At 54.1% G+C, this 25,536-nt stretch overlaps 1 protein-coding gene across 9 annotated transcripts in view; it reads right to left on the bottom strand.

Annotated features, from left to right (window-relative positions):
• Window positions 1–25,536, bottom strand: part of UBAP2 (ubiquitin associated protein 2) — a 230,400-nt gene that overhangs the window by 12,330 nt on the left and 192,534 nt on the right. For 7 of the 9 annotated variants that reach the window (XM_075327133.1, XM_075327139.1, XM_075327077.1 and 4 more), the window contains exons 23-25: window positions 3,838–4,052; window positions 3,581–3,680; window positions 3,384–3,506 (exon numbers count right to left, since the gene is read on the bottom strand). In XM_075327133.1, the coding sequence (XP_075183248.1) occupies window positions 3,384–3,506; window positions 3,581–3,680; window positions 3,838–4,052 (438 nt within the window). The remainder of the gene's footprint in view (window positions 1–3,383; window positions 3,507–3,580; window positions 3,681–3,837; window positions 4,053–25,536) is intronic. The other 2 variants (XM_075327108.1, XM_075327125.1) reach the window with 1 other exon arrangement.

Raw genomic sequence — 25,536 nt, 5'->3', positions numbered from 1 at the left:
GAAGGGAAGCTTTGGTCGCCTGAGAGAGGGAGACGGTCCTGTCGAGGGACGTCGGCTTCCTGTCCCATTTGCGTAGGATGTCCCATTGAAGGGGACGCAGGTGAAACTGCGCGAAAGGGACTGCCTCCATTGCTGCCACCATCTTCCCCAGGAAGTGCATGAGGCGCCTCAAGGGGTGTGACTGGCCTTGAAGGAGAGATTGTACCCCTTTCTGTAGTGCCTACTGCTTGAACAGCGGAAGCTTCACTATCGCTGAGAGGGTATGAAACTCCATGCCAAGATATGTCAGCGATTGGGCCGGTGTCAGATTTGACTTTGGAAAATTGATGATCCACCCGACACCCTGGAGAGTCTCCAGGGAAGCGTCGAGGATGCGTTGGCATGCCTCTTGAGAGGGTGCCTTGATCAGCATCCAAGTACGGGATCACCGAGTGACCCTGCGAGTGTAGGAGCGCTACTACAGTAGCCATAACCTTGGTAAAAACCCGTGGGGCTGTTGCCAGGCCGAACGGCAGTGCCACGAATTGCAGGTGTTCGTTTCCTATGTCGAAGCGCAAGAAGCGCTGGGCTCTGGAGCAATCGGTACGTGGAGATAAGCATCTTTGATATCGATCGATGCAAGGAAATCTCCTTGGTACATTGAGGCGATGACGGAGCGGAGGGATTCCATCCTGAACCGTCTGGTTTTACCTGTTTGTTGAGCAGTTTCAGGTCCAGGACCGGGCGGAAAGACCCGTCCTCCTTTGGGACCACAAACAAGATGGAGTAAAAACCGTGGCTCAGTTGCTGAAGAGGAACCGGGATCACCACTCCTTCTGCCTTCAGAGTGCACAGCGCCTGCAGAAGAGCCTCGGCTCGCTAGGGAGGCGGGAATGACCTGAAGAATCGAGTCGGGGGACGAGAGGTGAACTCAATCTTGTAACCGTGAGACAGAATGTCTCTCACCCAGCGGTCTCTTATTTGTGGCAGCCAGGTGTCGCAAAAGCGGGAGAGCCTGCCACCGACCGAGGATGCTACTAGAGGAGGTCGAAGTCATGAGGAAGCCGCTTTGTTAGCGGCGCCTCCGGTGGCCTTTTAAGGACGTGACTTAGACCGCCATGCCTGAGAGTTCCTTTGTTCTTTCTGAGACCTTTTGGGACGAGGAGAATTGGGACCTGCCCCGCCCTGAAAGGACCGAAACCTCGACTGCCCTCTCCTCTGTTGGGGTATGTCCTGTTTGGACTGGGGTAAGGATGTATCCTTTCCCTTGGATGAAATCATCACACAATCCAAACGCTCGCCAAACAGCCTGTCGCCAGAAATTGGCAAACTGGTTAAGCGCTTTTTTGGAAGCAAAATCTGGCTTCCATTCCCGTAGCCACAAGGTCCTGCGGAGTACCACCGAATTGGCAGCCGCGACCGCCGTACGGCTCGCAGAGTCCAGGACAGCAATAATGGCGTCCCCGTCTGGAGTATTAAGATTGAGAGCGCCCTCAGGATCAGAATGCTGATTAGCTACCTCCGCATCATCAACCAGAGATTCCCCCCGCTGAGACCCTGAACAATATGATGTCGAGGGAAATTCTAAGCGAGCCCGCTTAGTCGGTCTGGGGCTGGGGTCTAAGTCAGAACCCTCAGTCTGGGATGTATGAGATACCCCGGGAGGACATTGTTGGTCCAACTGAGGGGGGCCAGGGAACAATGATTCAACAGAGTCCCTTTGCTGAGATACCGGCCTGGACTGCAAGGCTTCTAGTATCTTAGTCATAGTCTCAGAGAGTTTTGCAAACTCCGTCCCCATCACTAGGACAGTGTCAACAGGTGGCTCCCCCTGGGCCCCTCTTAGCAGAGGCCCTGGCTGAAGAAGTGTCACAGGGCCGAACATTGCACACAATGAGGGTCAATGGAACCTGCCGGCAGCTGGGTCGTACAAGCGACGCAGGCAGCATAATAAGCCTGTGCTTTGGCACCCCTGCCTTTTGTGGGCGCCATGCTATTGTTTTCCCTGAGTAACACACTAGGGTATATAGCCAGAATGAACTGTGCTCATACAGTGTAAAATATATACTATAAACAAATAATGTATCAATACACTACAGCACCATGGGGCTAGCACCACAGGTGCTGCTTACCATCCGCCTAAAGCGGTTATGAGGCCACCAGAGACCGTGTCTGGGTCTCCCAGGGTTAATCCCTCTCTGCAGTGTCGGAGGAGCTGACAGGAATGGCTGCGGCGTCCTGACGAGAGGAGGGAGCCGTGGGCGTGGCCGAGGTGCTCACACTGTGCACAGTGAGGGGGGTGGAGTATGGAAATCATACTCCAGCCCTCAGTGCTGCTCGTTCCGTGCAGCGTCCCGCCCTTCCCCTGCCTGTCAGGGCTGAGGGCGGGAGAAAGGGAAACTAGGCCGCAAGCAAGCCGGGGACTCGAGTATACGCGTGGCCGCCGTAAAAGCGCGGCCGACGCCGAAGTCCCCGGCGAACTACAAGTCCCAGCCGCGCCACAGTTTCCCATGGCAGCGGCGGTTAGCGCGGTAGCCCCTACATATAAACACACTCAGCGACGCTGAGTGTGTAATGGCACAGTTTAACCCGGTCAGCGCCGCGGTCCCCGGTGCACTAGCACACCCAGCAAAGCTGAGGTGTTGCCGTGCGCGGTCCCCACAGGGATACAGAGTACCTTCACGTAGCAGGGCCATGTCCCTGAACTGTACCCGGCTCCTATCCAGCAGGCTCCACAGGAGTTGTGGATGAAGCACGGTCTCAGTGCCTGGAGACCGATAGGATCCCACTTCACCCAGAGCCCTAAGGGGGATGGGGAAGGAAAACAGCATGTGGGCTCCAGCCTCCGTACCCGCAATGGATACCTCAACCTTAACAACACCGCCGACAAGAGTGGGGTGAGAAGGGAGCATGCTGGGGGCCCTATATGGGCCCACTTTTCTTCCAACCGACAGTCAGCAGCTGCTGCTGACTAATCTGTGGAGCTGTGCTGTGCGTGTCTGACCTCCTTCGCACAAAGCAAAAAACTGAGGAGCCCGTGGGAGCACGGGGGGTGTATAGGCAGAAGGGGAGGGGCTTAACACTTTTGAGTGTAATACTTTGTGCGGCCTCCGGAGGCATAGCCTATACACCCAATTGTCTGGGTCTCCCAATAGAGCGACAAAGAAAGTAATCTTTCCATCTTGTCCGCACCTGTGCTGAATCGGAGCACAGTATGAAGACACACGGATCAAGCTCACAGCAGAGCTTGAGCAGAGTATCATTATCAAATTACATCAGATGCTTTTGCATTGGATGCTATGTGATCATCTGACCCCGACCTTAAGCTGTTATTTGCAGCCGATTTTCCACGGTCCCACCCCCTGTTAAGGCTATGATAAACTCCTCCTCAAAAAGTTACTAACCTTTGCCTGGTCCAGCACCTGCAGCCTTGCTTTGTGCTTGTGCTGACGCACTGTAGCCACCTTTGCTGTAGTCGCCGGCCGCCGTTCCCTGGGCCAGGTCATCATAACCTGTTGGAAAATGGACTAATCACATACACATAATGTGTAAGGATCAGTAAGAAACACAAGCCTGGCCCTGACGACCGAATGATCGTTACCTGCACTATAGCTGTGCTGACCATAACCTCCGGCTTGTTGAAAAGGCGTGGATGCTGTGTTTAGATTAACCCCATGTTGCTTGGCTGATGCAGGAGGCACCTAAGGAAGGGAAAACGACAAAACTGTGACCACCCGATATTTCTTTTACTTTCCAATCTTGAGAGATGCATTATGTCCACAACGTATACAATAAAGATAACTTGATACAGATCAGGGGGAGGTAATGTAGGATGTTCACAGAATGGCGGATACTTACAAACATGGTGGGGCCGTACTGGAAAGCACTTGGCACTCCTGGTACGCCAGCATAATAAGGTAACCCTGTGTAGCTGTAGCCAGGTGGGAGCGTGGGGTTCAGGAACGGCTGCTGAGCCGTGTGGTGCGTTTGCGTCTGATTTTGCTGAGGTTGGGCTAACGTTGTGGCAGGCGCAGGAGAAGCAGAGTCACCCCGGCCAAACTTTGCTACATCACCTGCAATGCAATAAATAAAATATATATTATATAAAAATAAAACCAGCAAAAAATGCAACCTATAGGTATAAAAAGACAGCTAAACATCAAAGTGCCCATGGTCAGGAATCATCCTGGATCTCAGGATTATCAGGCCTATATGGCTACTGGAGAAAGGGTTTTCCCACTGAGTCATTAATAGTTTGAATTGTAGTTAATGTGAAGAGAAGCATGTGGGTGCGGCACATGTTGCACCATCCAATGATCCCTAAAATGAAGGGAATTTTGTTTACTTACCGTAAATTCCTTTTCTTCTAGCTCCAATTGGGAGACCCAGACAATTGGGTGTATAGGCTATGCCTCCGGAGGCCGCACAAAGTACTACACTAAAAGTGTAAAGCCCCTCCCCTTCTGCCTATACACCCCCCGTGCTCCCATGGGCTCCTCAGTTTTGGTGCAAAAGCAAGAAGGAGGAAAAAATTATAAACTGGTTTAAAGTAGATTCAATCCGAAGGAATATCGGAGAACTGAAACCATTCAACATGAACAACATGTGTACACAAAAAAACAGGGGCGGGTGCTGGGTCTCCCAATTGGAGCTAGAAGAAAAGGAATTTACGGTAAGTAAACAAAATTCCCTTCTTCTTTGTCGCTCCATTGGGAGACCCAGACAATTGGGACGTCCAAAAGCAGTCCCTGGGTGGGTAAAATAATACCTCGTAATAGAGCCGTAAAACGGTCCCTTCCTAAAGGTGGGCAACCGCCGCCTGAAGGACTTGTCTACCTAGGCTGGCATCCGCCGAAGCATAGGTATGCACCTGATAGTGTTTCGTGAAAGTGTGCAGGCTCGACCAGGTAGCCGCCTGACACACCTGCTGAGCCGTAGCCTGGTGCCTCAAAGCCCAGGACGCACCCACGGCTCTGGTAGAATGGGTCTTCAGCCCTGAGGGAACCGGAAGCCCAGCAGAACGGTAAGCTTCGAGAATTGGTTCTTTGATCCACCGAGCCAGGGTTGATTTGGAAGCCTGTGACCCTTTACGCTGGCCAGCGACAAGGACAAAGAGTGCATCCGAGCGGCGCAGAAGTGCCGTACGAGAAATGTAGAGTCTGAGTGCTCTCACCAGATCTAACAAGTGCAAATCCTTTTCACATTGGTGAACTGGATGAGGACAAAAAGAAGGTAAGGAGATATCCTGATTGAGATGAAAGGGGGATACCACCTTAGGGAGAAATTCCGGAACCGGACGTAGAACCACCTTGTCCTGGTGAAACACCAGGAAAGGGGCTTTGCATGACAACGCTGCTAGCTCAGACACTCTCCGAAGAGAAGTGACTGCTACTAGAAAAACCACTTTCTGCGAAAGGCGTGAGAGAGAAATATCTTTCATTGGCTCGAATGGTGGTTTCTGAAGAACCATCAGCACCCTGTTCAGATCCCAGGGTTCAAAAGGCCGCTTGTAAGGAGGAACGATGTGACAAACCCCCTGCAGGAACGTGCGTACCTGTGGAAGCCTGGCTAGGCGCTTCTGGAAAAACACAGAGAGCGCTGAGACTTGTCCCTTAAGGGAGCCAAGCGACAAACCCTTTTCCAGTCCAGATTGAAGGAAGGACAGAAAAGTGGGCAAGGCAAAAGGCCAGGGAGAAAAACCCTGAGCAGAGCACCACGACAGGAAAATTTTCCACGTCCTGTGGTAGATCTTGGCGGACGTTGGTTTCCTAGCCTGTCTCATAGTGGCAATGACGTCTTGAGATAACCCTGAAGACGCTAGGATCCAGGACTCAATGGCCACACAGTCAGGTTGAGGGCTGCAGAATTCAGATGGAAAAACGGCCCTTGAGATAGCAAGTCTGGTCGGTCTGGTAGTGCCCACGGTTGGCCGACCGTGAGATGCCACAGATCCGGGTACCACGACCGCCTCGGCCAGTCTGGAGCGACGAGGATGACGCGGCGGCAGTCGGCCCTGATCTTGAGTAACACTCTGGGCAACAGTGCCAGCGGAGGAAACACATAAGGGAGCTGAAACTGCGACCAATCCTGAACTAAGGCGTCTGCCGCCAGAGCTCTGGGATCTTGAGACCGTGCCATGAACATCGGTACCCTGTTGTTGTGCCGGGACGCCATGAGGTCGACGTCCGGCACCCCCCAGCGGCAACAGATCTCCTGAAACACGTCCGGGTGAAGGGACCATTCCCCTGCGTCCATGCCCTGGCGACTGAGATAATCTGCTTCCCAGTTTTCCACGCCTGGGATGTGAACTGCAGAGATGGTGGAGGCCGTGGCTTCCACCCACATCAAAATCCGCCGGACTTCCTGGAAGGCTTGCCGACTGCGTGTGCCGCCTTGGTGGTTGATGTATGCCACCGCTGTGGAATTGTCCGACTGAATTCGGATCTGCTTGCCTTCCAGCCACTGCTGGAACGCTTTCAGGGCAAGATACACTGCCCGTATTTCCAGAACATTGATCTGAAGCGAGGACTCTTGCTGGGTCCACGTACCCTGAGCCCTGTGGTGGAGAAAAACCGCTCCCCACCCTGACAGACTCGCGTCCGTCGTGACCACCTCCCAGGATGGGGGTAGGAAGGATTTCCCCTTCGATAATGAAGTGGGAAGAAGCCACCACCGAAGGGAAGCTTTGGTCGCCTGAGAGAGGAAGACTGTCCTGTCGAGGGACGTCTGCTTCCTGTCCCATTTGCGTAGGATGTCCCATTGAAGAGGACGCAGGTGAAACTGCGCGAAAGGGACTGCCTCCATTGCTGCCACCATCTTCCCCAGGAAGTGCATGAGGCGCCTCAAGGGGTGTGACTGGCCTTGAAGGAGAGATTGCACCCCCGTCTGTAGTGACCGCTGCTTGATCAGCGGTAGCTTCACTATCGCTGAGAGGAAACTCCATGCCAAGATATGTCAGCGATTGGGCCGGTGTCAGATTTGACTTTGGAAAATTGATGATCCACCCGAAACTCTGGAGAGTCTCCAGAGTAGCGTTGAGGCTGTGTTGGCATGCCTCTTGAGAGGGTGCCTTGATCAGCAGATCGCCAAGTACGGGATCACCGAGTGACCCTGAGAGTGGAGGACCGCTACTACAGTAGCCATAACCTTGGTGAAAACCCGTGGGGCTGTTGCCAGGCCGAACGGCAGTGCCACGAACTGCAGGTGTTCGTTTCCTATGGCGAAGCGCAAGAAGCGCTGGTGCTCTGGAGCAATCGGTACGTGGAGATAAGCATCTTTGATATCGATCGATGCAAGGAAATCTCCTTGGGACATTGAGGCGATGACGGAGCGGAGGGATTCCATCCGGAACCGCCTGGTTTTTACGTGTTTGTTGAGCAGTTTCAGGTCCAGGACAGGACGGAAAGACCCGTTCTTCTTTGGAACCACAAACAGGTTGGAGTAAAAACCGTGGCCCTGTTGCTGAAGAGGAACAGGGATCACCACTCCTTCTGCCTTCAGAGTGCGCAGCGCCTGCAGAAGAGCCTCGGCTCGCTCGGGAGGCGGGGATGACCTGAAGAATCGAGTCGGGGGACGAGAGGTGAACTCTATCTTGTAACCGTGAGACAGAATGTCTCTCACCCAACGGTCTTTTACTCGTGGCAGCCAGGTGTCGCAAAAGCGGGAGAGCCTGCCACCGACCGAGGATGCGGATTGAGGAGGCCGAAAGTCATGAGGAAGCCACTTTGTTAGCGGCACCTCCGGTGGTCTTTTTAGGACGTGACTTAGACCGCCATGCATCAGAGTTCTTTTGATCTTTCTGAGGCCTTTTGGACGAGGAGAATTGGGACCTGCCCGCGCCCCGAAAGGACCAAAACCTCGACTGCCCCCTCCTCTGTTGGGGTATGTTCGGTTTCGGCTGGGGTAAGGATGTATCCTTTCCCTTGGATTGTTTGATGATTTCATCCAAACGCTCGCCAAACAATCGGTCGCCAGAAATTGGCAAACTGGTTAAGCGCTTTTTGGAAGCAGAATTTGCCTTCCATTCCCGTAGCCACAAGGCCCTGCGGAGTACCACCGAATTGGCGGCTGCAACCGCCGTACGGCTCGCAGAGTCCAGGACAGCATTAATAGCGTAAGACGCAAATGCCGACGTCTGAGTGGTAATGGACGCCACCTGTGGCGCGGACGTGCGTGTGGCTGCGTCAATTTGCGCTTGACCTGCTGAGATAGCTTGTAGCGCCCATACGGCTGCGAATGCTGGGGCAAAAGAAGCGCCGATAGCTTCATAGATGGATTTCAACCAGAGCTCCATCTGCCTGTCAGTGGCATCTTTGAGTGAAGCCCCATCTTCCACTGCAAGTATGGATCTAGCCGCCAGTCTGGAGATTGGAGGATCCACTTTGGGACACTGAGTCCAACTTTTAACCACGTCAGGGGGAAAAGGATAACGTGTATCCTTAAGGCGCTTAGAAAAACGCTTATCTGGACAAGCATGGTGATTCTGGACTGCCTCTCTGAAATCAGAGTGGTCCAGAAACATACTCGGTGTACGCTTGGGAAACCTGAAACGTAATTTCTCCTGCTGAGAAGCCGACTCCTCCGCCGGAGGAGCTGAGGGAGAAATATCCAGCATTTGATTGATGGACGCAATAAGATCGTTCACTATGGCGTCCCCGTCAGGAGTGTTAAGATTGAGAGCGGCCTCAGGATCAGAATCCTGATCAACTGTCTCCGCTTCATCAACCAGAGATTCCCCCCGCTGAGACCCTGAACAATATGATGATGTCGAGGGAAATTCTAAGCGAGCTCGCTTAGTCGGTCTGGGGCTGGGGTCTGTGTCAGAACCCTCAGCCTGGGATCTATGAGATACCCCGGGAGGACATTGTTGGTCCAACTGAGGGGGGCCAGGGAACAAAGATTCAACAGAGTCCCTGTGCTGAGATACCGGCCTGGACTGCAAGGCTTCTAGTATCTTAGCCATAGTCTCAGAGCGTTTTGCAAACTCCGTCCCCGTCACCTGGACATTGTCAGCAGGTGGCTCCCCCTGGGCCCCTCTCTGGCTGAGTAAGTGCCACAGGGGCCGAGCACTGTACACAATGAGGGTCAGTGGAACCTGCCGGTAGCGGGGTCGTACATGCGGCGCAGGCAGCATAATAAGCCTGTGTTTTGGCACCCCTGCCTTTTGTGGGCGCCATGCTATTATCTTCCCTGAGTAACACAATAGGGTATATAGCCAGAAATCAACTGTGCACCATACAGTGTAAAGTATATACCATAAACATATAATGTATAGTTACACTACTGCACAATGGGGCTAGCACCACAGGTGCTGCTTACCACCCGCTTAAAGCGGTTGTGAGGCCACCCGAGTCCCTGCCTGGGTCTCCCAGACTTTGTCCCCCTCTGCAGTGTCCGAGGAGCTGACAGGAATGGCTGCCGGCGTCCTGAAGAGAGGAGGGAGCCGTGGGCGTGACCCAGAAAGTGCGGGAACTGGTGCCGCACTGTGCACAGTGAGAGGGGTGGAGTATGCAAAGCATGCTCCAGCCCTCCGTGCTGCTCGTTCTGTGCAGCGTCCCGCCCTTCCCCTGCCTGTCAGGGCTGGGGGTGGGAGGAAAAGAGACTAGGCCGCAAAAGCCGGGGACTCGAGTAATAAGCGCGGCCGCCGTAAAAGCGCGGCCAGCGCGGAAATCCCCGGCGCACTACAAGTCCCAGCCGCGCCGCAGTGTTTCCATGGCAGCGGCGGTCAGCGCGGCAGTCCCTATACATAAACACACTCAGCAACGCTGAGTGTGTAATGGCACATTTTAACCCGGTCAGCGCCGCGGTCCCCGGTGCACTAGCACACCCAGCAAAGCTGAAGTGTTGCTGTGCGCGGTCCCCACAGGGATACAGAGTACCTCCAAGTAGCAGGGCCATGTCCCTGAACGGTACCCGGCTCCTATCCAGCAGGCTCCACAGGAGTTGTGGATGAAGCACGGTCTCAGTGCCTGGAGACCGATAGGATCCCACTTCACCCAGAGCCCTAAGGGGGATGGGGAAGGAAAACAGCATGTGGGCTCCAGCCTCCGTACCCGCAATGGATACCTCAACCTTAACAACACCGCCGACAAGAGTGGGGTGAGAAGGGAGCATGCTGGGGGCCCTATATGGGCCCACTTTTCTTCCATCCGACATAGTCAGCAGCTGCTGCTGACCAATCTGTGGAGCTGTGCGTGCATGTCTGCCTCCTTCGCACAAAGCAAAAAAACTGAGGAGCCCGTGGGAGCACGGGGGGTGTATAGGCAGAAGGGGAGGGGCTTTACACTTTTAGTGTAGTACTTTGTGCGGCCTCCGGAGGCATAGCCTATACACCCAATTGTCTGGGTCTCCCAATGGAGCGACAAAGAAATTGAGTATATCTTCAAATAAAATCCATAAATGAAATGAAGGGAATTTTGTTTACTTACCGTAAATTCCTTTTCTTCTAGCTCCTATTGGGAGACCCAGACAATTGGGTGTATAGCTTCTGCCTCCGGAGGCCACACAAAGTATTACACTTTAAAAAGTGTAACCCCTCCCCTCTGCCTATACACCCTCCCGTGCATCACGGGCTCCTCAGTTTTGGTGCAAAAGCAGGAAGGAGGAAACTTATAAATTGTCTAAGGTAAATTCAATCCGAAGGATGTTCGGAGAACTGAAACCATGAACCAAAGAACAATTCAACATGAACAACATGTGTACACAAAAGAACAACAGCCCGAAGGGAACAGGGGCGGGTGCTGGGTCTCCCAATAGGAGCTAGAAGAAAAGGAATTTACAGTAAGTAAACAAAATTCCCTTCTTCTTTGTCGCTTCATTGGGAGACCCAGACAATTGGGACGTCCAAAAGCAGTCCCTGGGTGGGTAAAAGAATACCTCGATAAAAAGAGCCGTAAAAACGGCCCCCTCTTACAGGTGGGCAACCGCCGCCTGAAGGACTCGCCTACCTAGGCTGGCATCTGCCGAAGCATAGGTATGCACCTGATAGTGTTTTGTGAAAGTGTGCAGACTCGACCAGGTAGCCGCCTGACACACCTGCTGAGCCGTAGCCTGGTGCCGCAATGCCCAGGACGCACCTACGGCTCTGGTAGAATGGGCTTTCAGCCCTGTGGGAACCGGAAGTCCAGACGAACGGTAGGCTTCAAGAATCGGTTCCTTGATCCACCGAGCCAGGGTTGACTTGGAAGCCTGCGACCCCTTACGCTGGCCAGCGACAAGGACAAAGAGCGCATCAGAACGGCGCAGGGGCGCCGTGCGAGAAATGTAGAGTCTGAGTGCTCTTACGAGATCTAACAAGTGCAAATCCTTTTCACATTGGTGAACTGGATGAGGGCAAAAAGAAGGTAAGGAGATATCCTGATTGAGATGAAAAGGGGATAACACCTTAGGGAGAAATTCCGGGACCGGACGCAGAACCACCTTATCCTGGTGAAACACCAGGAAGGGGGCTTTGCATGACAGCGCTGCTAGCTCAGACACTCTCCGAAGTGACGTGACTGCCACTAGGAAGACCACCTTCTGCGAAAGGCGTGAAAGAGAAACATCCCTCATCGGCTCGAAAGGTGGTTTCTGAAGAGCCGTTAGCACCCTGTTAAGATCCCAGGGTTCTAGCGGACGCTTGTAAGGTGGGACTATGTGGCAAACCCCCTGCAGGAACGTGCGTACCTGCGGAAGCCTGGCTAGACGCTTTTGAAAAAACACGGAAAGCGCCGATACTTGTCCCTTGAGAGAGCCGAGAGACAAACCCTTGCCCAGTCCGGATTGAAGGAAAGACAGAAAAGTGGGCAAGGCAAACGGCCAGGGAGTAAAACCCTGATCAGAGCACCAGGATAAGAAGATCCTCCACGTCCTGTGGTAGATCTTGGCGGACGTTGGTTTCCTGGCCTGTCTCATAGTGGCAATGACCTCTTGAGATAACCCTGAGGACGCTAGGATCCAGGACTCAATGGCCACACAGTCAGGTTGAGGGCCGCAGAATTCAGATGGAAAAATGGCCCTTGAGACAGCAAGTCTGGTCGGTCTGGTAGTGCCCACGGTTGACCCACCGTGAGATGCCACAGATCCGGGTACCACGACCTCCTCGGCCAGTCTGGGGCGATGAGGATGGCGCGGCGGCAGTCGGACCTGATCTTGCGTAACACTCTGGGCAGCAGTGCCAGAGGAGGAAAGACATAAGGCAGTCGAAACTGCGACCAATCCTGAACTAATGCGTCTGCCGCCAGAGCTCTGTGATCTTGAGACCGTGCCATGAATGCCGGGACTTTGTTGTTGTGCCGGGACGCCATTAGGTCGACGTCCGGCGTTCCCCAGCGGCGACAGATCTCTTGAAACACGTCCGGGTGAAGAGACCATTCCCCTGCGTCCATGCCCTGGCGACTGAGAAAGTCTGCTTCCCAGTTTTCTACGCCCGGGATGTGAACTGCGGAGATGGTGGAGGCTGTGGCTTCCACCCACAGCAGGATCCGCCGAACTTCTTGGAAGGCTTGACGACTGCGTGTGCCGCCTTGGTGGTTGATGTACGCCACCGCCGTGGCGTTGTCCGACTGAATTCGGATCTGCCTGCCCTCCAGCCACAGCTGGAACGCCTTTAGGGCTAGATACACTGCCCTTATTTCCAGAACATTGATCTGAAGGGAGGACTCTGCCGGAGTCCAGGTTCCCTGAGCCCTGTGGTGGAGGAAGACCGCTCCCCACCCCGACAGACTCGCGTCCGTCGTGACCACAGCCCAGGATGGGGGCAGGAAGGATTTTCCCTTCGACAAAGAAGTGGGAAGAAGCCACCACTGAAGAGAGGCTTTGGCTGCCCGAGAAAGGGAGATGTTCCTGTCGAGTGACGTCGACCTCCTGTCCCATTTGCGGAGAATGTCCCATTGGAGTGGACGCAGATGAAACTGCGCAAATGGAACTGCCTCCATTGCTGCCACCATCTTCCCTAGGAAGTGCATGAGGCGCCTCAGGGGGTGTGACTGTGCTCGAAGGAGAGATTGCACCCCTATCTGTAGTGAACGCTGTTTGTCCAGCGGTAGCTTCACTATCGCTGAGAGAGTATGAAACTCCATCCCGAGGTAAGTTAGTGATTGTGTCGGTGTCAATTTTGACTTTGGGAAATTGATGATCCACCCGAACCTCTGGAGAGTCTCCAGAGCAGTGTTCAGGCTGTGTTGGCATGCCACCCGGGAGGGTGCCTTGACTAGAAGATCGTCTAAGTAAGGGATCACTGAGTGGCCCTGAGTGTGTAGGACTGCCACCACTGTTGCCATGACCTTGGTGAAGACCCGTGGGGCTGTCGCCAGGCCGAAAGGCAGTGCCACGAACTGAAGGTGTTCGTCTCTGATGGCGAAACGCAGGAAGCGCTGATGCTCTGGTGCAATCGGCACATGGAGATACGCATCCCTGATGTCGATTGATGCTAGGAAGTCTCCTTGGGACATCGAGGCGATGACGGAGCGGAGAGATTCCATCCGGAACCGTCTGGTTTTCACGTGTCTGTTGAGCAGTTTGCGGTCCAGGACGGGACGGAATGATCCGTCGTTTTTTGGCACCACAAACAAGTTGGAGTAAAAACCGCGACCACATTCTTGAAGGGGAACAGGGATCACCACTCCTTCTGCCTTCAGAGTGTTCACCGCCTGAAAGAGAGCATCGGCTCGCTCGGGGGGCGGAGATGTTCTGAAGAAACGAGTCGGAGGACGAGAGCTGAGCTCTATCCTGTAACCGTGAGACAGAATGTCTCTCACCCATCGGTCTTGGACATGTGGCAACCAGGCGTCGCAAAAGCGGGAGAGCCTGCCACCGACCGAGGATGCGGTTTGGGGAGGCCGAAAGTCATGAGGAGGCCGCCTTGGGGGCGGTTCCTCCGGCGGTCTTTTTAGGACGTGACTTAGACCGCCATGAATCAGAGTTCCTCTGGCCCTTCTGCGTCCTGTTGGACGTGGAGAATTGAGATCTGGCTGAGGGCCGAAAGGACCGAAACCTCGGTTGTATCTTCCGTTGCTGAGGTCTGTTTGGTTTGGACTGGGGTAAGGACGAGTCCTTTCCCTTGGATTGTTTAATAATTTCATCCAATTGCTCGCCAAACAGACGGTCGCCAGAAAATGGCAAACCGGTTAAGAACTTCTTGGAAGCAGAGTCTGCCTTCCATTCGCGTAGCCACATGGCCCTGCGGACTGCCACTGAATTGGCGGATGCTACCGCTGTACGGCTCGCAGAGTCCAGGACGGCGTTCATGGCGTAGGACGAAAAAGCCGACGCCTGAGAGGTTAAAGACACAACCTGCGGAGTAGAGGCACGTGTGACTGCATTAATCTCAGACAGACAAGCTGAGATAGCTTGGAGTGCCCATACGGCTGCGAATGCCGGAGCAAAAGACGCGCCTATGGCTTCATAGATGGATTTCATCAGGAGCTCTATTTGCCTGTCAGTGGCATCCTTTAGCGATGAACCATCTGCCACTGCTACTATGGATCTAGCCGCCAGTCTAGAGACTGGAGGATCCACCTTGGGACACTGAGCCCAACCCTTAACTACGTCAGTGGGGAAGGGGTAACGTGTGTCATTAAGGCGCTTAGTAAAGCGCTTGTACGGAAATGCTCGGTGCTTCTGGACCGCATCTCTGAAGTTGGAGTGATCGAAAAACGCACTCCGTGTACGTTTGGGAAACCTAAATTGGTGTTTCTCCTGCTGTGAAGCTGACTCCTCTATCTGTGGAGTTGGAGGAGAAAGTTCTAGCACCTGGTTGATGGACGCTATAAGGTCATTTACTATGGCGTGCCCTTCGGGTGTATCCAGATTGAGAGCAACGTCAGGATCAGAGTCCTGATCTGCCACCTCCGCTTCATCCTCCAGAGAGTCCTCATGCTGAGACCCTGAGCAGTGTGATGAAGTCGAGGGAAGTTCCCAGCGAGCCCGCTTAGCCGGTCTGGGACTGCGGTCCGTGTCGGAGTCCTCACCGTGGGACCTAGGAGACACCCCAGGAGCAGTTTGCTGCGCCGACCGAGGGGGGCCTGGGGGCAATGATTCAACAGTGCCCGGGGCCTGTGTTACCGGTCTGGACTGCAAAGCTTCTAGTATCTTAGCAGACCATCTGTCCATAGACAGAGCCATGGATTGTGAAAGAGACTCAGAAAGTTTCTCAGCTAACACTGCAAACGCTGTCCCTGCCACCTGTACAGTGGCAGCCGGTGGTTCTACCTGGGCCGAGGGTCCCACCAGTGCCTGAGGCTCCGGCTGAGTGAGTGTCACAGGGGCCGAGCATTGCACACAATGAGGGTAGGTGGAACCTGCAGGTAACATAGCCGCACAAGAGGTACAAGTTGCAAAATAAGCCTGTGCCTTGGCACCCTTGCTTTTTGCAGATGACATGCTGTTGTCTCCTCTTAGAGCAATCACTGAGGGTATATAGCCAAAGCAAATAATGCGGCCGAACAGAGCAAATGTATACACAATATGGATATATACACTTCGGCACCCAGGGGGGCCAGCACCTGGTAACCGGTGCGGCTTACCGACCGCCCTCAGCGGTTGTGTGTCCACCAGATTCCCTGCCTGGGCCTCCCAGAGTTGTGGAGCTCTGTCTGAAGTTCTCCACCGGCAGCAGTGATGATAACAATGGCTGCCAGCGTTCTCAGAGGAGGAGGGAGCCGTGGGCGTGCCTCAGAAAGTGCGGGAATCTGGTGCCCCACAGTGCTCAGTGAGGGGGGAGGAGGATACTAAGTATGCTCCAGCCCTCACCGCTGACGTCCAGTCTAGCGTCCCGCCCTTACCCCGGACTGGCAGGCCCGGGGGCGGGAGTATGCGGTACTAGGCCGCAGAAGCCGGGGACTAAATTTAGTAGCGTGGCCGGCAAACAGGCGCGGTCGGCGCGGTAGTCCCGGCGACCCAAAACACACAGCAGCTGCTGCAGCGTCTGTTACACAGGCGCTCTATGCGCCATCCCCAAGGGGACACAGAGTACCTCTGAGAAGCAGGGCCTGTCCCTGATGATACCCGGTCTCCTGTCCGTCAGATTCCCTCAGGGGCTGCGGAGGGAGCCCGGTCCCAGTGCATGGTGACCGGTTAGGATCCCACTTCTCCCAGAGCCACTAAGGGATGGGGAAGGATAACGGCATGTGGCTCCAGCCTTTGTACCCGCAATGGGTACCTCAACCTTAACAGCACCGCCGACCATAGTGGGGTGAGAAGGGAGCATGCCGGGGGCCCTGGGGCCCTCTTTTCTTCCATCCGATAAAGTCAGCAGCTGCTGCTGACTAAAATGTGGAGCTTGCGTGAATGTGTGCCTCCTTCAACACAAAGCATAAAAACTGAGGAGCCCGTGATGCACGGGAGGGTGTATAGGCAGAGGGGAGGGGTTACACTTTTTAAAGTGTAATACTTTGTGTGGTCTCCGGAGGCAGAAGCTATACACCCAATTGTCTGGGTCTCCCAATGGAGCGACAAAGAAGAAGGGAATTTTGTTACTTACCGTAAATTCCTTTTCTTCTAGCTCTTATTGGGAGACCCAGACGATTGGGTGTATAGCACTGCCTCCGGAGGCCACACAAAGCAATTACACTAAAAAGTGTAAGGCCCCTCCCCTTCTGGCTATACACCCCCAGTGGGATCACTGGCTCACCAGTTTTAGTGCAAAAGCAAGAAGGAGGAAAGCCAATAACTGGTTTAAACAAATTCTCTCCGAGTAACATCGGAGAACTGAAAACCGTTCAACATGAACAACATGTGTACCCGCAAACAAACCAATAATCCCGAAGGACAACAGGGCGGGTGCTGGGTCTCCCAATAAGAGCTAGAAGAAAAGGAATTTACGGTAAGTAACAAAATTCCCTTCTTCTTCAGCGCTCTATTGGGAGACCCAGACGATTGGGACGTCCAAAAGCTGTCCCTGGGTGGGTAAAGAAATACCTCATGTTAGAGCTGCAAGACAGCCCTCCCCTATATGGAGGCAACTGCCGCCTGCAGGACTCTTCTACCTAGGCTGGCGTCCGCCGAAGCATAGGTATGCACCTGATAATGTTTGGTGAAAGTGTGCAGACTCGACCAGGTAGCTGCCTGGCACACCTGTTGAGCCGTAGCCTGGTGTCGTAATGCCCAGGATGCACCCACGGCTCTGGTAGAATGGGCCTTCAGCCCTGATGGAACCGGAAGCCCAGCAGAACGGTAGGCTTCAAGAATTGGTTCTTTGATCCATCGAGCCAGGGTGGCCTTAGAAGCCTGCGACCCTTTGCGCTTACCAGCGACAAGGACAAAGAGTGCATCCGAACGGCGCAAGGGCGCCGTGCGGGAAATGTAGATTCTGAGTGCTCTCACCAGATCTAACAAATGTAAATCTTTCTCATACCGATGAACTGCATGAGAACAAAACGAAGGCAAAGAGATATCCTGATTAAGATGAAAAGAGGATACCACCTTCGGGAGAAACTCCTGAATGGGGCGCAGCACAACCTTGTCCTGGTGGAAGACCAGGAAGGGAGCCTTGGATGATAGTGCTGCCAGCTCAGACACTCTCCGAAGAGATGTGATCGCTACCAGAAAAGCCACTTTCTGTGATAGTCTAGAAAGTGAAACCTCCCTCAGAGGCTCGAAGGGCGGCTTCTGGAGGGCAACTAGTACCCTGTTCAGATCCCATGGATCTAACGGCCGCTTGTACGGGGGTACGATATGGCAAACCCCCTGTAGGAACGTGCGCACCTTAGGAAGGCGTGCCAAACGCCTCTGAAAAAAGACGGATAGCGCCGAGACCTGACCTTTAAGGGAGCCGAGCGACAAACCTTTTTCTAACCCAGATTGCAGGAAAGAAAGAAAGGTAGGCAATGCAAATGGCCAGGGAGACACTCCCTGAGCAGAAGACCAGGATAAGAATATCCTCCACGTTCTGTGGTAGATCTTAGCGGACGTGGGCTTCCTAGCCTGTCTCATGGTGGCAACGACCCCTTGGGACAATCCTGAAGACGTTAGGATCCAGGACTCAATGGCCACACAGCCAGGTTCAGGGCCGCAGAATTCCGATGGAAAAACGGCCCTTGGGACAGTAAGTCTGGTCGGTCTGGGAGTGCCCACGGTTGGCCGACCGTGAGCTGCCACAGATCCGGATACCACGCCCTCCTCGGCCAGTCTGGGGCGACAAGTATGACGCGGCTGCAATCGGATCTGATCTTGCGTAGCACTCTGGGCAAGAGTGCCAGAGGTGGAAACACATAAGGGAGCCGGAACTGCGACCAATCTTGCACTAGGGCGTCTGCCGCCAGCGCTCTTTGATCGCGAGACCGTGCCATGAAGGTTGGGACCTTGTTGTTGTGCCGTGACGCCATTAGGTCGACGTCCGGCACCCCCCAGCGGCGACAGATTTCCTGAAACACGTCTGGGTGAAGGGACCATTCCCCTGCGTCCATGCCCTGGCGACTGAGGAAGTCTGCTTCCCAGTTTTCTACGCCGGGGATGTGAACTGCGGATATGGTGGAGGCTGTGGCTTCCACCCACATCAGAATCCGCCGGACTTCCTGGAAGGCTTGCCGACTGCGTGTCCCCCCTTGGTGGTTGATGTATGCCACCGCTGTGGAGTTGTCCGACTGAATTCGGATCTGCCTTCCTTCCAGCCACTGCTGGAAGGCTAGTAGGGCAAGATACACTGCTCTGATTTCCAGAACATTGATCTGAAGGGTGGACTCCTGCCGAGTCCACGTACCCTGAGCCCTGTGGTGGAGAAAGACTGCTCCCCACCCTGACAGACTCGCGTCTGTCGTGACCACCGCCCAAGACGGTGGTAGGAAGGATCTTCCCTGTGATAATGAGGTGGGAAGAAGCCACCACTGCAGAGAGTCCTTGGCCGTCTGGGAAAGGGAGACTTTCCTGTCCAGGGATGTTGACTTCCCGTCCCATTGGCGGAGAATGTCCCATTGAAGTGGACGCAGATGAAACTGCGCAAACGGAACCGCCTCTATTGCCGCCACCATCTTCCCGAGGAAGTGCATGAGGCGTCTTAAGGAGTGCGACTGACATTGAAGGAGAGCCTGCACCCCAGTCTGTAGAGACCGCTGCTTGTCCAGCGGAAGCTTCACTATCGCTGAGAGAGTATGAAACTCCATGCCAAGATACGTTAGTGATTGGGTCGGTGACAGATTTGACTTTGGGAAGTTGATGATCCACCCGAACGCCTGGAGAGTCTCCAGTGCAACATTCAGGCTGAGTTGGCATGCCTCTTGAGAGGGTGCCTTGACCAGTAGATCGTCCAAGTAAGGGATCACAGAGTGTCCGTGAGAGTGCAAGACTGCTACCACTGCCGCCATGATCTTGGTGAACACCCGAGGGGCTGTCGCCAGACCAAATGGCAGAGCTACGAACTGAAGATGGTCGTCTCCTATCACGAAGCGTAGAAAGCGTTGGTGCTCTGTAGCAATCGGCACGTGGAGATAAGCATCTTTGATGTCTATTGATGCTAGGAAATCTCCTTGAGACATTGAGGCAATGACTGAGCGGAGGGATTCCATCCGGAACCGCCTGGCGTTCACATGCTTGTTGAGCAGTTTTAGGTCCGGAACAGGACGGAAGGAGCCGTCCTTTTTTGGAACCACAAAGAGATTGGAGTAAAATCCTCGCCCCCGTTCCTGAGGGGGGACAGGGATCACGACTCCTTCTGCTCTTAGAGAGTCCACCGCCTGCCATCTGCTCGGTTGGGGTGTGGGGAGGTTCTGAAGAACCGACGTGGAGGCCGAGAACTGAACTCGATTCTGTACCCGCGAGACAAAATGTCTGTTACCCACCGGTCTTTGACCTGTGACAGCCAAATGTCGCAAAAGCGGGAGAGCCTGCCACCGACCGAGGATGCGGAGGGAGGAGGCCGAAAGTCATGAGGTAGCCGCTTTGGAAGCGGTTCCTCCATTTGCTTTCCTGGGGCGTGAGTGAGCCCGCCAGGAATCTGAGCTCCCTTGTTCTTTCTGAGTCCTTTTGGACGAGGAGAATTGGGCCTTGCCCGAGCCTCGAAAGGACCGAAACCTCGACTGCCACATTTTCTGTTGAGGTTTACTTGCTCTGGGCTGTGGTAAGGAAGAGTCCTTACCCTTGGACTGTTTTATGATTTCAGCCAATGGCTCACCAAACAGTCTGTCTCTAGATAATGGCAAGCTGGTTAAGCACTTTTTGGAACCAGCATCTGCTTTCCAGTCCTTTAACCACAAGGCTCTGCGCAAAACCACAGAATTGGCGGACGCCATAGCGGTACGGCTCGTAGATTCTAGGACAGCATTGATAGCATAGGTCGCAAACGCAGACATTTGCGAAGTTAGGGACGCCACTTGCGGCACTGCTGGATGTATGATAGCATCCACCTGTGCTAAACCAGCTGAAATAGCTTGGAGTGCCCACACGGCCGCGAATGCTGGAGCAAACGACGCGCCGATAGCTTCATAGACAGATTTCAACCAAAGGTCCATCTGTCTGTCGTTGGCATCTTTAAGTGAAGCGCCATCCTCTACTGCGACTATGGATCTAGCCGCAAGCTTGGAAATTGGGGGATCCACCTTTGGACACTGGGTCCAGCGTTTGGCCACCTCAGAGGGAAAAGGATAACGGGTATCCTTAGAACGTTTAGAGAAACGCTTGTCTGGATGAGCGTCGTGTTTCTGGATCGATTCTCTGAAGTCAGAGTGGTCCAAAAAAGCACTTAATTTACGCTTGGGATACAGGAAATGGAACTTCTCCTGCTGTGCAGCTGCCTCCTCTGCAGAAGGGGCTGGGGGAGAAATATCCAACAGTCTATTAATTGCCGATATAAGGTCATTAACCATGGCGTCACCATCAGGGGCATCCAGATTGAGAGGGGCCTCAGGATTAGAATCCTGATCACCGTCCTCAGTCTCATCACAGAGAGACTCTTCTCGCTGAGACCCTGAGCAGTGTGATGACGTGGAGGGTCTTTCCCAGCGAGCTCGCTTAGACTGCCTGGGACTGTCATCTGAGTCAGAGACTTCAGCCTGTGATGCTTGAGACCCCCTTGAAGTACGGATTAGTTCCAACTGAGGGGGACCGGAGAGCATAGACACAGCAGTGTCCATGGTCTGAGTAACTGGCCTGGACTGCAAGGTCTCCAGGATTTTTGCCATAGTCACAGACATTTTATCAGCAAAAACTGCAAAGTCTGTCCCCGTCACCGGGGCAGGGTTCACAGGCGTCTCTGCCTGGGCCACTACCACCATAGGCTCTGGCTGACGGAGTGCCACTGGGACTGAACATTGCATACAATGTGAGTCTTTGGAGCCTGCCGGTAGATCAGCCCCACATGCAGTACAAACAGTGTACACAGCCTGTGCCTTGGCACCCTTGCGTTTTGCGGATGACATGTTGCTGCCTCCTCAGAGCAGTACAGGGTGTCCAGCCAAGAAGCGACCTTACAGTGCAACTATATATATATATATATATATGGTACTAAGAAAAAAGTACACTAATATAACACTGAGGCACTAGTGGGGCCAGCACTAAAGTGCAGCTTACCGCCCGCTTAGGAGCGGGTGTGTGGTCGCCGAAATCCCTTTAGTCTGGGTCTCCCAGAGCCTGCTGCCTTTCCCCAGCCAGACCACATGTGTAATGGCTGCCGGCGTCCTTGTGGAGAGGGGGGGCGGGCCCTGGGCGTGTACAGACGAAGAGCGGGAAGCCTGCTTCCCACTGTGCCTAGTGAGAGGGCTGGAGCATGTAAATAGAGCTCCAGCCCTCGGCGCTGCCAATTGAGCAGCGTCTCTCCCCTACCCTGATTGACAGGGTGGGGGCGGGAACGAAGCGGCGCTAGGCCGCAGAAGCCGGGGGCTAAAGTTAGAAGCGCCGCCGCCGTAAAAGCGCGGTCGGCGCAAAGTCCCCGGCGCACCACAAGTCGCAGCTGCGCCGCCGCTCCAGTAGCGGTCGGCGCAGTAGTTCCCAACATGTAACGTCACTCAGCAAAGCTGCAGTGACCTAACCCCAGCGCACAGCGCTACTGTCCCCGGCGCACTATAACGCTCAGCAAGCCTTGAGAGTGTCCGTGCCTGCCGGGGACACAGAGTACCTGAAAGTTGCAGGGCCTTGTCCCTGAACGGCACTCCCGCTCCAAATCCAGCAGGTTCTCTGGGTCTGTGGATGGAGCCCGGCCTCAGGGCTTGGGGGCCGGCAAGATCCCACTTCCACAGAGCCCACCAGGGGATGTGGAAGGAAAACAGCATGTGGGCTCCAGCCTCTGTACCAGCAATGAAGGGAATTTTGTTACTTACCGTAAATTCCTTTTCTTCTAGCTCTTATTGGGAGACCCAGACGATTGGGGTATAGCTACTGCCCTCCGGAGGCCACACAAAGCACTACACTAAAAAGTGCAAGGCCCCTCCCCTTCTGGCTATACCCCCCCCGTGATATCACGGGTTCTCCAGTTTTAGTGCCAAAGCAAGAAGGAGGAAAGCCAATAACTGGTTTAAACAAATTAACTCCGAGTAACATCGGAGAACTGAAAAACCGTTCAACATGAACAACATGTGTACCCGCAAACAACAAAAAAATCCCGAAGGACAACAGGGCGGGTGCTGGGTCTCCCAATAAGAGCTAGAAGAAAAGGAATTTACGGTAAGTAACAAAATTCCCTTCTTCTTCAGCGCTCTATTGGGAGACCCAGACGATTGGGACGTCCAAAAGCTGTCCCTGGGTGGGTAAAGAAATACCTCATGTTAGAGCTGCAAGACAGCCCTCCCCTATGGGGAAGCCACTGCCACCTGCAGGGCTCTTCTACCTAGGCTGGCGTCCGCCGAAGCATAGGTATGCACCTGATAATGTTTGGTGAAAAATGTGCAGGCTCGACCAGGTAGCTGCCTGGCACACCTGTTGAGCCGTAGCCTGGTGTCGTAATGCCCAAAACGCACCTACGGCTCTGGTAGAATGGACCTTCAGCCCTGAAGGAACCGGAAGCCCCGCAGAACGGTAGTCTTCAAGAATTGGTTCTTTGATCCATCGAGCCATGGTGGCTTTAGAAACCTGCAACCCCTTGCGCGTACCAGCGACAAGGACAAAAAATGCATCAGAGCGGCGCATGGGCGCCGTGCGGGAAATGTAGATTCTGAGTGCTCTCACCAGAACTAACAACTGTAAATCCTTTTCATACCGGAGAACCGGATGAGAACAAAAGGAAGGAAAGGGTATATCCCGATTAAGAAGAAACGCGGATACAACCTTAGGGAGAAACTCCTGAATAGGGCGCAGCACTACCTTGTCCTGGTGGAACACTAGGAAGGGAGCCTTGAATGACAGAGCCGCCAGCTTAGACACTCGCCTAAGCGACGTGATCGCAACCAGAAAGGCCACTTTCTGTGACAGGCGCGAAAGGGAAACTTCCCTCAGAGGCTCGAAATGCGGCTTCTGGAGAGCAACTAGTACCCTGTTCAGATCCCATGGATCTAACGGCCGCTTGTACGGGGGCACAATATGACAAACCCCCTGTAGTAACATGCGCACCTTAGGAAGACGTGCTAGACGCTTCTGAAAAGAACACGGATAGTGCCGAGACTTGCCCTTAAAGGGAGCCGAGCGACCAACCTCTTTCCCAACCAGATTGCAGGAGGGAAGGCAAAGTAGGCAATGCCGATGGCCAGGGAGACCCTCCCTGAGCAGAACACTAAGATAAGAATATCTTCCACGAGTTGTGGTAGATCTTGGCAGACTGCGGCTGGCTAGCCCGTCTCATGGTGGCAATGACGTCGTGCTCACGGTCGACCGACGGTGAGATGCCACAGATCACGGTACCACGACCTCCCCGGCCAGTCTGGGGCGACGAGGATGGTGTGGCAGCAATCGGTAGCTGGAACTGTGACCAATCCTGAGCCAAGGCGCCTGTCGCCAGAGCTCTTTGATCGTAAGACCGCGTCATGAAAATCGGGACCTTGTTGTTGCCGAGAAGCCATGACGTCGACGTCCGTCTTCATCCTGCGTCTACAGAATTCTTGCAAACAAACGGGTGCAGAGCCCATTCCCCTGCGTCCACGCCCTGGCGACTGAGGAAGTCTGCTTCCTAGTGTCGTACGCCCGGGATGTGAACAGCTGATATGGTGTATGCTCTGTCTTCTACCCATAGCAGAATCCGCCGGACCTCTTGGGAGTCTTGTCGACTGCGTAGTCCGCCTTGGTGGTTGGTGTATACCACCGCTGTGGATAGTCCGACTGAATTCGGATCTATTTGCATTCCAGCCACTGCAGGAAGGCTTGCAGTGCAAGATACACTGCCCAGAGCTCCAGACCACTGAGTTGAAGAGTGGACTCCTCTGAAGATGGTCTTTGACCGTCTGGAAAAGCTAAAACTCGCCTCTGGATGAGGCGCCTCCTTGAAGGAGAGACTGTCCCCTCGTCTGTAGTGAACGCTGTTTGTCCAGCGGAAGCTTCACTATCGCTGAGAGAGTGTGAAAACTCTCCAGGAGATGCCAGCGATTGGGTTCAACCTTGAAAAGTTGAAGACCCACCCGAAACTCTGGAAAGGGTCCAGCGCCATGTTCAGGTTGTGTTGGCATGCTTGTAAAGGAAAATGCCTTGACCAGTAGATTGCCCAAGTAAAGGATCACAGAGTGACCGTGAGAGCGCGGGACTGCTCCCTCTGCTGCCACGAACTTGGTGAACACCCGTGGGGCTGTCGCCAGCCAAAGGGTATGGCTACGAAACGAAATATTCTCGTCTTTAATAACGAATCGTAGCCAACGCCGGTGCCTCGGAGCAATCGGCACGTGTAGATAAGCATCCTGATGTCTATTGAAGCTAGGAAAACTCCTTGAGACAGAGGGGCAATGACGGAGCGGAGTGATGCCATCCGGAACCGCCTGGTTTTCACGTGCTCGTTAAGCAGTATAAAGTCCAGAACGGGACGGAAGGAGCCGTCCTATTTTGGCACCACGACCAGGTCGGGGCAAAATGTGTATCTGGTTCCTGAAGAGGAACAGGGATTACCGCTCTTTCCGCCTGCAGAAGAGCCTCGGCTCGGTCGGTGCGGTAGTTTGAAAACAAACTGACTCTCACTCACAGGCCCTCAACCTGCGGTAGGTAAATGCCGCTAAAGCGGGGGAGTCTGCCCCCCCGCGGTTGCGGAGTGAGAGGGCTGAAAATTATGAGGAAAAACGCTTTGGTAGCGGATCCTCCGGCTGCCTTCCCCGGGCGTGAATTGAGCCCGCTAGGAATCTATGCCCTTCTGGGCTTTTTGAGTCGTCTTGGATAGTTGAATGATTTCATTCAACCCTTACCAACAGACTATCACTAGATAAAGGCAACCTGGTTAAGCACTTCGTTGGAAGCAGCCTCTGTTCCAATCTCTCAACTACTAGCCTCTGCGTAAAAACACGGAGTTGGCGGATGCCACTGACGTCCGGCTCGTAGAGTCTCGGACAGCAATAACAGCATGATTCGCCATGCCGACATTGCGAGTTAAAGACGCTGCTGGGACCGAGAGTACCTGTGACAGCGACCCTCTGCGCAATACTAGCTGAAATAGCTTGGAGTGCCTTCACGGCTGCGACTGCCGGAGCAGCCGACCTGCCGATAGCTTCATAGACAGATTGCAACCAGAGGCCAATCTGCCTGTCAATG

The sequence above is a fragment of the Anomaloglossus baeobatrachus genome, chromosome 1, assembly GCF_048569485.1.
Source record: "Anomaloglossus baeobatrachus isolate aAnoBae1 chromosome 1, aAnoBae1.hap1, whole genome shotgun sequence".
NCBI lineage: Eukaryota > Metazoa > Chordata > Amphibia > Anura > Aromobatidae > Anomaloglossus > Anomaloglossus baeobatrachus.
Note: the sequence above shows the minus strand (reverse complement) of the source record. Positions and strands in the feature narration are given on the sequence as shown.